This window comes from Mustela nivalis (assembly GCF_964662115.1).
Source record: "Mustela nivalis genome assembly, chromosome: 6".
NCBI classification, from domain to species: Eukaryota; Metazoa; Chordata; class Mammalia; order Carnivora; family Mustelidae; genus Mustela; species Mustela nivalis.
This window is the reverse complement of record NC_139025.1, coordinates 33912981-33925354: the sequence shown is the minus strand read 5'-3', so window position 1 is coordinate 33925354 and position 12374 is coordinate 33912981. Positions and strand designations below refer to the sequence as shown.

The following is a 12374-nucleotide window of genomic DNA, read 5'->3' as shown; positions in this document are numbered from 1 at the left end:
CAGGGAAAAACTCACTTTTTCATGTCTTTTAAAAAACGATGTAATTACTTTTTCATGCAGTTGGGTCTTTATATATATTAATAAGTTCACAGAAAGCTCTATTTTAAAACCTAAAAACTAAAAACAAATTTTATCTATACTCAGTTCAGAGAATGAGGAATGGGCTTCTTATGTTAACTTTAAAGGATGATGCTACACCCTTTGGTTTTTCACAGATTCCTCTAGAAACCCTGGAGTATTGAGTAGCCATCATGTTCTACTTGGTGCTTGTGCCAGATAGCAATTTGATATCTTCTCATGCCATCTTTAGCCCATAAATATTTAGAACTAGAGTATATTGACTGATTACATTGAGTTTCTGAAAGATTCATCAGGAGATTTGGGTGATATCATTTGTAAGTCTTTTATAGGACAAGTAAATAGATCTACCTTAGTTTGAGTTTCATGATGGTTTTAAGTGTTAGAAGATTTAAGAGGTCATATTGTCCACCTCCCATTAATGTCTGCTGCCATTACAACAGTCTATATACATATGTACTATAAAAATGTTCCAAAGAAGTACCTGACTCTAATGCTTTAAAACATTTTGATATGTAACTTATCAAAATTATTTTGTTCCTTATTTCTTTTCTTGAATGTCAAAATCAGATACTTATTTTTTTTATTACTTATTTTTAAATTTTAATGCTCTTAAAATTTCCCCTCTAATCATAGTTACTTATTTTTACTAAGAATGCAGATCTGTATAGCATAAGATAACCTGGTTATCTTGAATACTTCTTATGTGTGCCAAACTCCGTGTTCATGTTTTTGCTGTGCTCTTAGGAAGTGCACTAAATTCTACAGATTATCCCAACATAGATGGAATTTGCATATTGATTTGAAAGAATCCTTGGCTTGAAACAAAAAGAACTGGATATAAAAATTGTAGTAGAACTCTATTCCAGATTTTCTAAGTAAAACCACTTTTATCCTCCCGAAAAAATACATTTGATTTTAAGGTTGATATCTGAAAGAAGATGAAAGTCAAAAACTTCAAAAGCCTCCTATATTAAAATCTTAATTCTAAGAGGAAAAACATTGTATATTTTTTAATTTATTTTTATCAGTGGTAGCTTAAAGGTGGAAATAAAAAATCATTAAAACATACCCATGTACACTGTATATATAGAAGAAGGGATTGAGAATAATAAATGCAAGGGGATATATTGAGTGCTATCTTAAAAAAGTGATGAATGTTCACATATTTTGTGAAGTTAACTCCTAGAATTAATTTGTTTGATTTGAGATGATTCTAAATGATCTAGCATAGTACTTTCCACATAGTGAGTACACAGTGAAAGCTTTGTAAAAATTGAACTATTAGATTTTCTATCACTGGTTTCTTATCTTTTCTAATAGATGATATGTCTATATTCTAGTAATACCTGTCCTAGGATTGGTTGATAGTGAGGTTGAAACCTAATACTTTAAACATTTGGAGGCTTATTATCATAGCTGACATACTTTCATATGGGAGGTGGCAGAAAGATTTAAAAGGGAATATAACCAAAGAGTTGCTTCTGGTATTTTCCCTGGGTTAAAAAACAAAAACTTATATTCTTTTGCCTTATATTTTACTCTCTTTTCTTTCTGTTATTAAGGGAAAAGCTTTCAGCAGCAAAGGGAAGCCATGAAGCAAACCATAGAAGAAGACAAGGAGCCAGAAAAATCAGGTTGGACACTTAATATTTGACATTAATGAAAGGCTTCTTAGGTCTCCATCTGGATCTATGTTTAAATTTACATACCACGGGGCGCCTGGGTGGCTCAGTCAGGCAGCCACCTCCTGATTTCAGCTCAAATTACGATCTCAGGATCCTGGGATGGAGCCCCACATTGGGTTCATCACTCATTGGGGAGTCTGCTTGAGGATTCTCTCTCTCCTGCCCCTCCCCCTGCTCATGCTAGCTCACTCCTTCTCTCTCTCTCTCAAATCTTTTTTAAAGATTGCATATCAGTTAGAAGTGTCAAAAAATATGTGTTCATGGTAAGAGTGATATGAGAGGCAAAGCTAATTATCTTAAAACTTTAAAGAAAGGACTGGATTTAAGTACTAAAGATCATCTGTAGGGGCGTCTGGGTGGCTTATTTGGTTAAGTGACTGCCTTCGGCTCAGGTCATGATCCTGGAGTTCCAGGATCAAGTCCTGCATCAGGCTTCCTGCTCAGCAGGGAGTCTGCTTCTCCCTCTGCTTCTCCCTCTCACCCTCCCCACTCTCATGCTCGCTTGTTCTTTGTCTCACTCTGTCTCTCAAATAAATAAATAAATAACATTTTTTAGAAATTAAAAAAAAAGATCATCTGTAATGTGAGACTAATGGAAAACTATAACTATTTCCCTGAAAAATAATTCTGTACAACAGTGTGTGTTTATAAATTTAAATGGAAAACTACTTGAGGGGCACCTAGGTGGCTCAGTGGGTTAAGCCTCTGCCTTTGGCTCAGGTCATGGTCTCAGGGTCCTGGGATCTAGTCCCACATCGGGCTCTTTGCTCAGCAGAGAGCCTGCCTCCCTCTTTCTCTCTGCCTGCCTCTCTGCCTACTTTTGATCGCTCTCTGTCAGATAAATAAATAAAATCTTAAAAAATAAATAAATAAAGCTACTTGAGTTTTTCAATTTCAGATATGTAGCTTTGTTCAAGGAAGCAAGTACCACATTTACAGTTATGCTTTTAATTGTTCAACAGGAAAACTGTGGTGTGCAAAGAAGAATAAAAAGAAGAGGAAAAAGGTTTTATATAATGCCAATAAAAATGATGGTGAGTTTGGGTGCACCTGGGTGGCTCAGTCAGTTAGGCGTCTTTTTTTTTTTTTTTAATTAAAATAGAATGTATTATTAGCCCCAGGGGTACAGGTCTGTGAATCACCAGAGTTTACACACTTCATAGCACATACCTTCCCCAGTGTCCATAAATCCACCACCCTCTCCCGACCCCCCTCCTCCCAGCAACCCTCAGTTTGTTTTGTGAGATTAAGAGTCTCTTATGGTTTGTCTCCCTTCCGATCCCATCTTGTTTCATTTATTCTTTACTACCCCCCAAACCCCCCACATTGCCTCTCAACTTCCTCATATCAGGGAGATGGGCGTCCAGCTCTTGATTTTGGCTAAGGTCATGATCTCAGGGTTGTGAGATCAGCCCTGAGTTGGGCTCTACACTGGGTGTGGAGCCTGCTTAAGATTCTCTCTCTCCCTCACCCTCTATCCCTCTCTCCCCCCACCACATCCCCGTTCCTCCCCCACCAAAAATGATGGTGAGTTCTACTAGATATAGCTGGATTTATATCTGAAAGAGGTCCATATCTAACACTTGAAATAAATTAAACTTCTGTTTTTCAGAGAGTTATATTTCTTATCCTCTTTTGCTTCTTAATGTAAGATGTGCTTAAGAAGGTCATTTCACAGAAATTTTTTTTTTTGAATCCTAGGAGTAATGCAGCATTTTGAACTTAGAGAAAAACTGACATAAAAATTAGGGTTGCCTGGGTGGCTCAGTTAGTTAAGCAGCTGCCTCATGATCCCAGCGTCCTGGGATTGAGTCCCACATCAGGCTCCTTGCTCGGCAGGGAACCTGCTTCTCCCTCTGCCTCTGCCTGTCATTCTGTCTGCCTGTGCTCGCTCTCTCTCTGATAAATAAATCTTAAAAAAATAATTAAAAGTACAGTTTAACATTATACAGTGTTAATATTAATAGTTTCCTCTGTTTATCCTACTTAAATTCTTTGTGAAATTAATAGATGCCTCTAAACAAAATCTAACAATATAATTGTATTTTAAGTAAAAAAATGATTATTTTGTGTATAATAACTCATGTCACTGAGGCAGCCCATTCCACAGAACCTGCTCCCTGCTGGCTGAGTCAAGTACATAGAGTTATTTTGTTTTATTACTAAAATTAAAAAAATGTTTAAGTGTAATGTCTCTTCATATCAAAGACTCTAATAACACAAGGCATGTATTCCTTGTGACAGCTGTCTGCTGGACCTCAGTGATGACGTTGTCTCTCTATTAGGTACCTACTATCTTAGTTCAACAGTTTCCACCACACCCAGTTTTTATAAACTCAGCCTGATTTTACTGCTTTTCATTACCTTCTTGGTTCATCCTTTAGTGTATTAGAATTGTCTACTCCTGCTTCAGTTCTTGTCAGAAAGAAGCCAAATAAATTAAGCAAAGGGACTCCTTAACTTCCATAAGCGAAGGATCTTAACTTATGAGGAAATGTCATTTTATCATCAGCATTCATACAGTTTATAAGTCTTATTCTCTCAATACCTTCAGTTTTTTTTTTCAGGCAGCATAAATTAAACATGAAAATAAAATGTTATAGATTATTGAAAAACCCCATTTAAAACTAAATCTGCAGTTCAATTTTACGTTTTTTCCAAATAAACATCATTAATACTAACTGAAACATTGTGTAGCTAAGATTTATTGAATTTTTAATCCTTTTCTCTGTATTTGGATAAGTGATTAGTATCTGTTTCTTCATCCTTTGAAACACACTACATTGGTTCTGCTTTAACAGCTATTACTCTACAGAAAACCTGCAAATCTGAAGCTTACGGATGTATAACTAAAGCGTTTATAAATAAAAATGCCGCCACAATCTGATTGAACATGTTACAAGAAAGAACTCTGATTTTTCAGAGGACGGAGCATTTTGGGAAGGGCAGGAATTACACTTTCGTTCATAATGGTGTCATCATAATGAGTATTTTTTATTAATAATAACTATCATTTATAATAACCATTCTTTTCCAGGGGCAGAACTATATGCTTTAGATGACTTCATCTGTTTAGGTTTCACAATAAATTCCTTGAGATTATGGATTAATAAATTGAGGTTCAGATGTTAAAGATCTGCTTAAGTTCTCTTAAAGCTAATACAGAGTTAGATTTAGACAAATACAGTTTGAGTTCCTGCTTGTGCTAAGCACTGGCAAGACTAAAATGATTGCCTGGCCCTGTGGAACTTACAGCTGAGTGTGACTATACAGCTGATGCTCTTCCCTGGTCGGGGGAAGTAATATGAGTGGGAAGATGACAGGCTGCTTGTTGTCTGCCTTTGTTTCTTACTACTTGACCGTTCTGATTTCATCTGGATTATGGGCTTTAGGAATGTTACCTACCTATCACAATTTATACCTCTTTTTGAATCATGACCTCAGGTTAGTATTAGTATTCTAAGTTTGGATAGCACAAACTGTTTTCAAGTTGTAATCACAGAAAAGTGTTCCTATTTTCTCTGATAACACTAGTTTGTATGTAGCCACTATTTTAAATATTTGTCTATGCCAGGTATTACGCTTAGCATATATATTGTGTCTGATCCTTAAACCAACCCTCTTAGTATTTGTATCCCCGTTTTATGAAAATGACAGACCATACTCTCATTAGTTCATGCCCTGGTGCCCCATTCTCTGTCAGAATATGGGCTCCAACCAGCTGTTTTACAGTACCAAGTAGTTTTACTGTCTTAAAACTATGAAAAAAGAGAAGCAATAAAGGCTTCTAGAAGGATTAATATATTGTCTTATTTATTTTCATAGTATTGGGAAGTATAATTGACATTGGAAAGTATTCATATAATCCTACCCAGTTATTACTTCTCTTGATTAAAAAAGTTAAGTGTTTTAATAATAAATGTTGCTTCTTTCCAATTGTTTGGTAAGATCTGTGTCTTTATTACATGGCAATAATTCTACCTGAAGGGCTTAACTTTTTTTCCCCAAAGATTATGACAATGAAGAGATCTTAACTTATGAGGAAATGTCACTTTATCATCAGCCAGCAAATAGGAAAAGACCTATCATTTTGATTGGTCCACAGAACTGTGGCCAGAATGAATTGCGTCAGAGGCTCATGAACAAAGAAAAAGACCGCTTTGCATCTGCAGTTCCTCGTAAGTTTGGATGCATTCCCATTTTTCTGTGCTTTTCAGTTGACAACCTTAGAACCTCACTGGAGGGAAATTTTTCATCCAGTTCATCAAAACAATTTTGCCCAGGAAAGAGGAACTTTGTTTAATAAACTCTTTTGAGAATTTTTAACTCAAAATAGTCATTATTGAGAAACTTCAGTTTTTCCTATGGTACTAATTATTTTCTAAATGAATTTCAATTTGGGCTTTATAAAATGACCTATTCAATACGGAATCAGTTCCTGGTTTTTTTAAACTGATGCAGAAGAGAAAAATGTAGATCTAATCTCTGAACATAGAAGTTTCTGTTTAGATTATATAATACCCGGGGGGTGGGGAGGGTTAAAAAAAAAAAAACTTAATGGAAATAAACCAGGATAAGATGAGTGGCAGTGTTTTAAATGTGAGGAGTAATTTAAAGTGTAAGCATAAAATGTGTTTAGGCAATTAAATATGACTATTATTAAGTTACTAAAACCATACTTTTATTCATTTCTCAGTCTAGAAATAAAATGAATCAGTGTTAAACACATGGGCTCTTAAGATTTCCTCAATTCATCTTTTTATGTTTCTTCTATAATACAAAATTGAAATTTTCCCTAACTAGCAGAATTATCCCCCAGCCTTACTCTGATCCATGCCTGTTATTTTTACCTGATTTTGTTTGCCTAGATACAACTCGGAGTAGGCGAGACCACGAAGTAGCTGGTAGAGATTACCACTTTGTTTCACGGCAAGCATTTGAAGCAGACATTGCAGCTGGAAAGTTCATTGAACATGGTGAATTTGAGAAAAATTTGTATGGAACCAGCATAGATTCAGTACGGCAAGTGATCAACTCTGGCAAAATATGTCTTCTAAGTCTTCGTACGCAGGTAAATAAAGTATCATACATTTTTTTTTCCCCCACTGATCCTCTACATTTTTTAATGGACAAAGAAGCTTAGTCTCTACTATTTTAGTTATAAACATTTGCTATAAGAAAAGTATAAATAGTTTTACTAATTGCCTTCAGAATTCCTTATATTATTTGGGCTAGCATATTTATCAAAGAAATTAGAGCCGTTAAGCACATTGTCTTAGTTAATGTTTTTAGATAGAAAAGGGCGTATTTTTGTGATCCCTATTTTGGTAGAGTGCTTAAGTTTAGAAACACACAGTCACCCAATGGCAAAGGCAGGGTCAAAACCAGCCTTCTAAATTAAGCAGTCTGCTTTTCCTCGTGTGTACTTTTCTAGAACTTCTTTTGTGTATGTGTGTGTTTCTTTTTCTTTTCTGCTTGCATTTAGACCCTGGCACATGGTAATATTACTGCTTATTTCTGCTTCCTCCAAAATGGATTTTGAATATAGGTCTTTATAGTCTTTAAGTGATCTTATTAGAGGATATTTTAGCATTACAGTTGTAGACCTTCAGTGTCATTCATTTTTATTTATTTCATTATATAAAGAGGGCAAGCTGATTGTGTGTGTGTGTGTGTGTGTGTGTGTGTGTGTGTGTTTTCCAGGTACACAGTATATTCTTACTGTGAATGGTAGGATCTGGAAATACTGTGAATTGTTACAAAGATGTTTGGAAACTCACTCATAGTTGATGTTCTTTTTTTTTTTTTTTAAATGACATTTTTCCAAGTATATTATTGGGAAGTAGTTAAATAATGAAAATTATTGTAAATATCCAGAATATCTTTTTTTTTTTAATAGTCCTTGAAGGCTCTCCGCAATTCAGACTTGAAACCATATATTATCTTCATTGCACCCCCTTCACAAGAAAGACTTCGGGCGTTATTGGCCAAGGAGGGCAAGAATCCAAAGGTAAAGTTATTACAGTGTTGTACTGTTCCATTGAAAGTAAACATGAAACAGTCATGACCTAACATGTCACAGTGCTTAAAAGCTACATCAGCTTGAGCTTTCAAACTGATTATTCTTTCTGCCATATCACTTTTCCCAAAATTGCTGTTGTTGCCTCTGGCTGGACTGTGGCAGCTCTCCAAAGCAGGGGCCTTCTCTTGTTGTTCTCCACGTATTTCCTGTAGCCATGCCAAATGTATGGTTACCTTTGGCATTCCTTAAAACATCCTTAATCTTTTTCACATGGTTTTGTGTTATTTCCAATAAGGATTATGTAACCCCCTGCCCTCTACACCCAAGAAAAAGTTCTCTGCAGATTCTTAGGAATTACCCACTTTTCTCTGCAGATATTCTGCATATGTGGGGCATCAGAGTTGGGAGCTCTTGCTTTTCTGTGGTTGAAATTTATGTTCTGTTTGTCTTCTCCCTTTGGTCTTCTCACATGATCTGAAATGGTAAATTTTTTTTAAATTATTTTAGATGCTGGACATGGTTGAGTGTAGTTCACATTTTACTAAACATGATTAATAAAACTATAATTAATGTGTTAGTCTGAAAGTATTGACTTTATTTAAATGTGTGAAATGAAAACTGTCAAGTGACTTCCTATATCAAAGTAACAAATACTTTTCCTTGTTTTTTGCTGATTTCTTAAATATTTGTTTTATGGAGGAATCACTCAGTTGTTCTCATTTCATTTGCTCTAAATCTCTTTGAAAGCCATAAACACACATCATAATACTCTTAAGATCCTTAAAAGTCATTAAAAGCATATCATTCCTTTCCCATGATTCTTGGCTGTGCACCATAGCCACCAACCTTCTTTCTTCCTTCCCAAGATAGATCTTTTTCCATTCTCGGTCTACTTATATTTCTTACTCAATCTGTATATGGAGGTTTTACATTTCAATGTCTTCTTAACGCTATTCACAGTCAAGGATTTTCCCATCCTCTGTGATGAGCATAATTCTGGTTCCCTTGTTCAGGCTAAATAGGTCCGCCGGTTAACGTAGTGTTCACCCCTTTTTCATGTTTCCAACACAGTCGTAAGCTCATAAATTAGTGGAGTCAGAGCATCTGCTGTTCTTGGCACTTGGGAGGATACCAAAAAAAAAAAAAAAAAAAAGAGGTATGATCACTGGCTGTTCTTGAGGGGGATCACAATGAAGAAAACGAAACTAATGCTCTGTGAAACTTTGGTAGACCAGAGATACCATGGTTGTTTAAGGAAAAGGATAGACTGGAGTGTACTTCCTCCTATTTGTTCAGCCTAGTTTTTCTGTTTTCTACTAGGCACACTTATTTTGTCATTTTTCTTCTCCAAGGATTCAGTATCATGCAAGGGCTATATACCATTCAGAAACATGTTAGGTAACTTTGGGTTGGTGGTCTCAGGCAGGTAGTGTTCTCACGGGATTATTTATCCCATTATTTTGAATTAGCTGTCCCAAATTAAGGTCTAGAAAGATACCAACTATATGTATTTTTTAAAGGAAGAACTTACTCAGTACCAAAATGTTTTAGCATTTTACAGTATGCTTGATTTTCTAATGAGAGTTCTCTAATTTTTAAAAATTAACTTCATTGAAATTATTTTATATACAATAAAATGCATGTGTTTTATTTGTATAATTCAGTGAGTTTTGGCAAAACATATACCATGTCACTGCCATGCCAGTTGAGATTTAGAACATTTTCATCACAGAAAATTCTCTCGTTCTTTGAATTTAATACCCTTCCATTCTTCCCTAGGCTACCACTAATTTGCTTTCTGTCACTATAGATTTATGGTGTCTCTTCTTGAAGTTCATATAAATGGAACCATAAGAGTTTGTTTGCATCTGGCTTTTGACCAGCATGTTTTTGAGATTCATCAATGTTGTATCTAATAGTAGTAGTTCATACCTTCATACTCCTGAGTGGTAGACCATGAGTTATACATGTATCACAATTTATCAGTTAAAAATTATCTGGGATGGGGCACCTGGATGGCTCAGTTGTTAAGTGTCTGCCTTCAGCTCAGGTCATGATCCAGGGTCCCTGATCAGTGGGGAGCCTGCATCTTCCTCCCACTCCCCCTGCTTGCATTCCCTCTCTCACTGTGTCTGTGTCAAATAAATAAATAAATAGATAGATAAATAAATAAAATCAATCTTTAACCCACTGAGCCTTAGTGGCTCAGTGGGTTAAAGACTCTACCTTCAGCTTAGGTCATGATCCTAGAGTCCTGGAATCGAGCCCCGCATCGGGCTTTCTGCTCAGCAGGGAGTCTGCTTCCTCCTCTTTCTCTCTGCCTGCCTCTCTGCCTACTTGTGATCTGTCAAATAAATAAATTTTTAAAATAAATAAATAAAAATCTTTTAAAAAAGTAATTTGGGTTGCTTCCAATTTTGAGCCAGTGTGATTAAAGCAGCTGTAAACATGCATAGTCTCGTGGTGGACATCTGTTTTTGTTTCTCTTAAATTGCTGGATCAAATGGTTAAGTGTATATTTTAACTGTATAAAGCTGCCAGACTGTTTTAAATCAGTTGATTCCATTTGTTCCCCATCCTTATTAGATTTTGCTTTTGTTGGTTAACAATTTTTGCCATTCTAGTTAAGTGTGAAGTGTTATCATTAAGCTTTTCATTTGCATTTGCCTGATGACTAATGATAGTCATATCTTTTCATGTAGTCATTTAGGCATATTCTTTTGTGAAATGTTTTTTTTTTTTTTTTTTTTTTTTTTTTTAGTTTTCTTACGGAGTAGTAAAAATTCTTGTATATATTCTGATATAAATATTTTCTCAAAGTGCTTAAAGAAGCACACTTTTTTACTTTTCTTATGGTTAATGATTTTTGTGTACTGTCTGAAACAACTTGCCTGCTCCAAGATTACAAAGATTTTATCCCATGTTTTCTTTTAAAAACTTTCTTGTGTTAGCTTTTACTTTTAGGTCTGTAATCTCTCAAACTAATCTTTGTTTCAGAGTGAAGCAAGGGTGGTAGTTGGTTTGGTGTTTTTGTTTTTTTTAACAGATACAGATGTTCCATTGCTCTAGCATCATTTCTTGAAAAAGACTTTTCTTTTTCCCATTGAATTATATTGGCATATTTTTAAAAAATGACCTCCCCAAATATGAACAGGAAGCAGGGTGGGGGTTATTTCTGGACTTGATCCCATATTTATGCTAGTATCACAGTCTTGATTACTGCAGCTTTATTATAAGTCTCAAAAAAGTCATAAAGGGGCACCTGGGTGATTCAGTGGGTTAAGCCTCTGCCTTCAGCTCAGGTCATGATCTCAGGGTCCTGGGATCAAGCCCCACATCAGGCTCTCTGCTTAGCAGGTATCCTGCTTCCTCCTCTCTTTCTGCCTGCCTCTTTGCCTACTTGTGATCTCTGTCAAATAAAATCTTTTTTTAAAAAAAATCATAAAAAAGAATGACGTACTCATACATGTTACAGACATTGTAAGTGAAAAAACCCAGTCACCAAAGACCATATGATTCCATTTTATGGGATGTCCAGAATAGGCAAATATATAGGGACCTAAGTAGATTACTGGTTGCCTAGGGCTGGGGGTTGGGAGAAAATGGGGAGTGGCTGCTTATAGATAGGGGGTTTTTGGCTGCAGAGAGGGTGTGGGTGATGAAAATATTCTGAAATTGTGATATTGATTGCACAGCTCTGTAACTATACTAAAAACACTTGAAATCATTCACTTTAAAATAGGTGAATTATAAATGAATTCTAATTTAAGAAAGTCCCTACCAAAAAAAGAAAAATCCCTGCAGGTGTTTCTATAGAAATTGAAAAGATGATTTTTTAAAATTTATATGGAAATTAAAAGGAGTAACTAAAACACTTTAGAAAAGGAACTAAGTTGGGGATGGAGGGGTACCTGGGTGACTCAGTTAAGTGTCCAACTTTTGGTTTTGGCTCAGTTCATGATCTCAGGTCATGGAATGGAGACCCCGTGTCAGGCAACACTCAGCAGGAGTCTGCTTGAGATTCTCTCTCTCCTCCTCCCTCTGCCCTTCCCCCCATCATACAGGTACTCTCTCCCTCTTTCAGATAGATAAATCTTAAAAAAAAAAAAAAAAATTAAGCCAGAGACCTTTTATCTTTAATTTTCTTTACTATTTGACTCTTTTCTATTTAATTGACTTATTTTATTCTTACATTTTGGCTTTAATTTGCATTTGCTCTAGTTTCTGAAGAAAACTTAGATTTTTAAGTCTTTTTTTTTTCCTTTCCTTCCCCCCCCCCCCCAAGATTTTATTTATTTGACATCACTAGCAGAGGAACAACAGGCAAAGGGAGAGGGAGAAGCAGGCTCCCCACTGAGCAGGGAGCCGGATGTGGTTCTCAATCCTAGGACCCTGGGATAATGACCTGAGCCAAAGGCAGACTCTTCACCGACTGAGCCACCAGGCACCCCTCATCTTTTCTAATACAAAGTTAAGAAGTTTCCCTCTAAGCATTTCCTTAGTTGCATTCTACAAATTTTTACATTTTTTCTGTTCCCTTTGTCATTTTCTTCTTGAACACATGGGTTATTTAGAAGTATGTAATT

The 12374-nt window shown here is 35.8% G+C and overlaps 1 protein-coding gene across 6 annotated transcripts in view; it reads left to right on the top strand.

Moving 5' to 3' along the window:
* PALS1 (protein associated with LIN7 1, MAGUK p55 family member) overlaps window positions 1-12374 on the top strand; it is a 75604-nt gene that overhangs the window by 58836 nt on the left and 4394 nt on the right. For all 6 annotated transcript variants that reach the window (XM_082734075.1, XM_082734076.1, XM_082734077.1 and 3 more), the window contains 5 exons: window positions 1644-1715; window positions 2729-2800; window positions 5777-5944; window positions 6635-6837; window positions 7666-7776. In XM_082734075.1, coding sequence (XP_082590201.1) covers window positions 1644-1715; window positions 2729-2800; window positions 5777-5944; window positions 6635-6837; window positions 7666-7776 — 626 coding nt within the window. The remainder of the gene's footprint in view (window positions 1-1643; window positions 1716-2728; window positions 2801-5776; window positions 5945-6634; window positions 6838-7665; window positions 7777-12374) is intronic.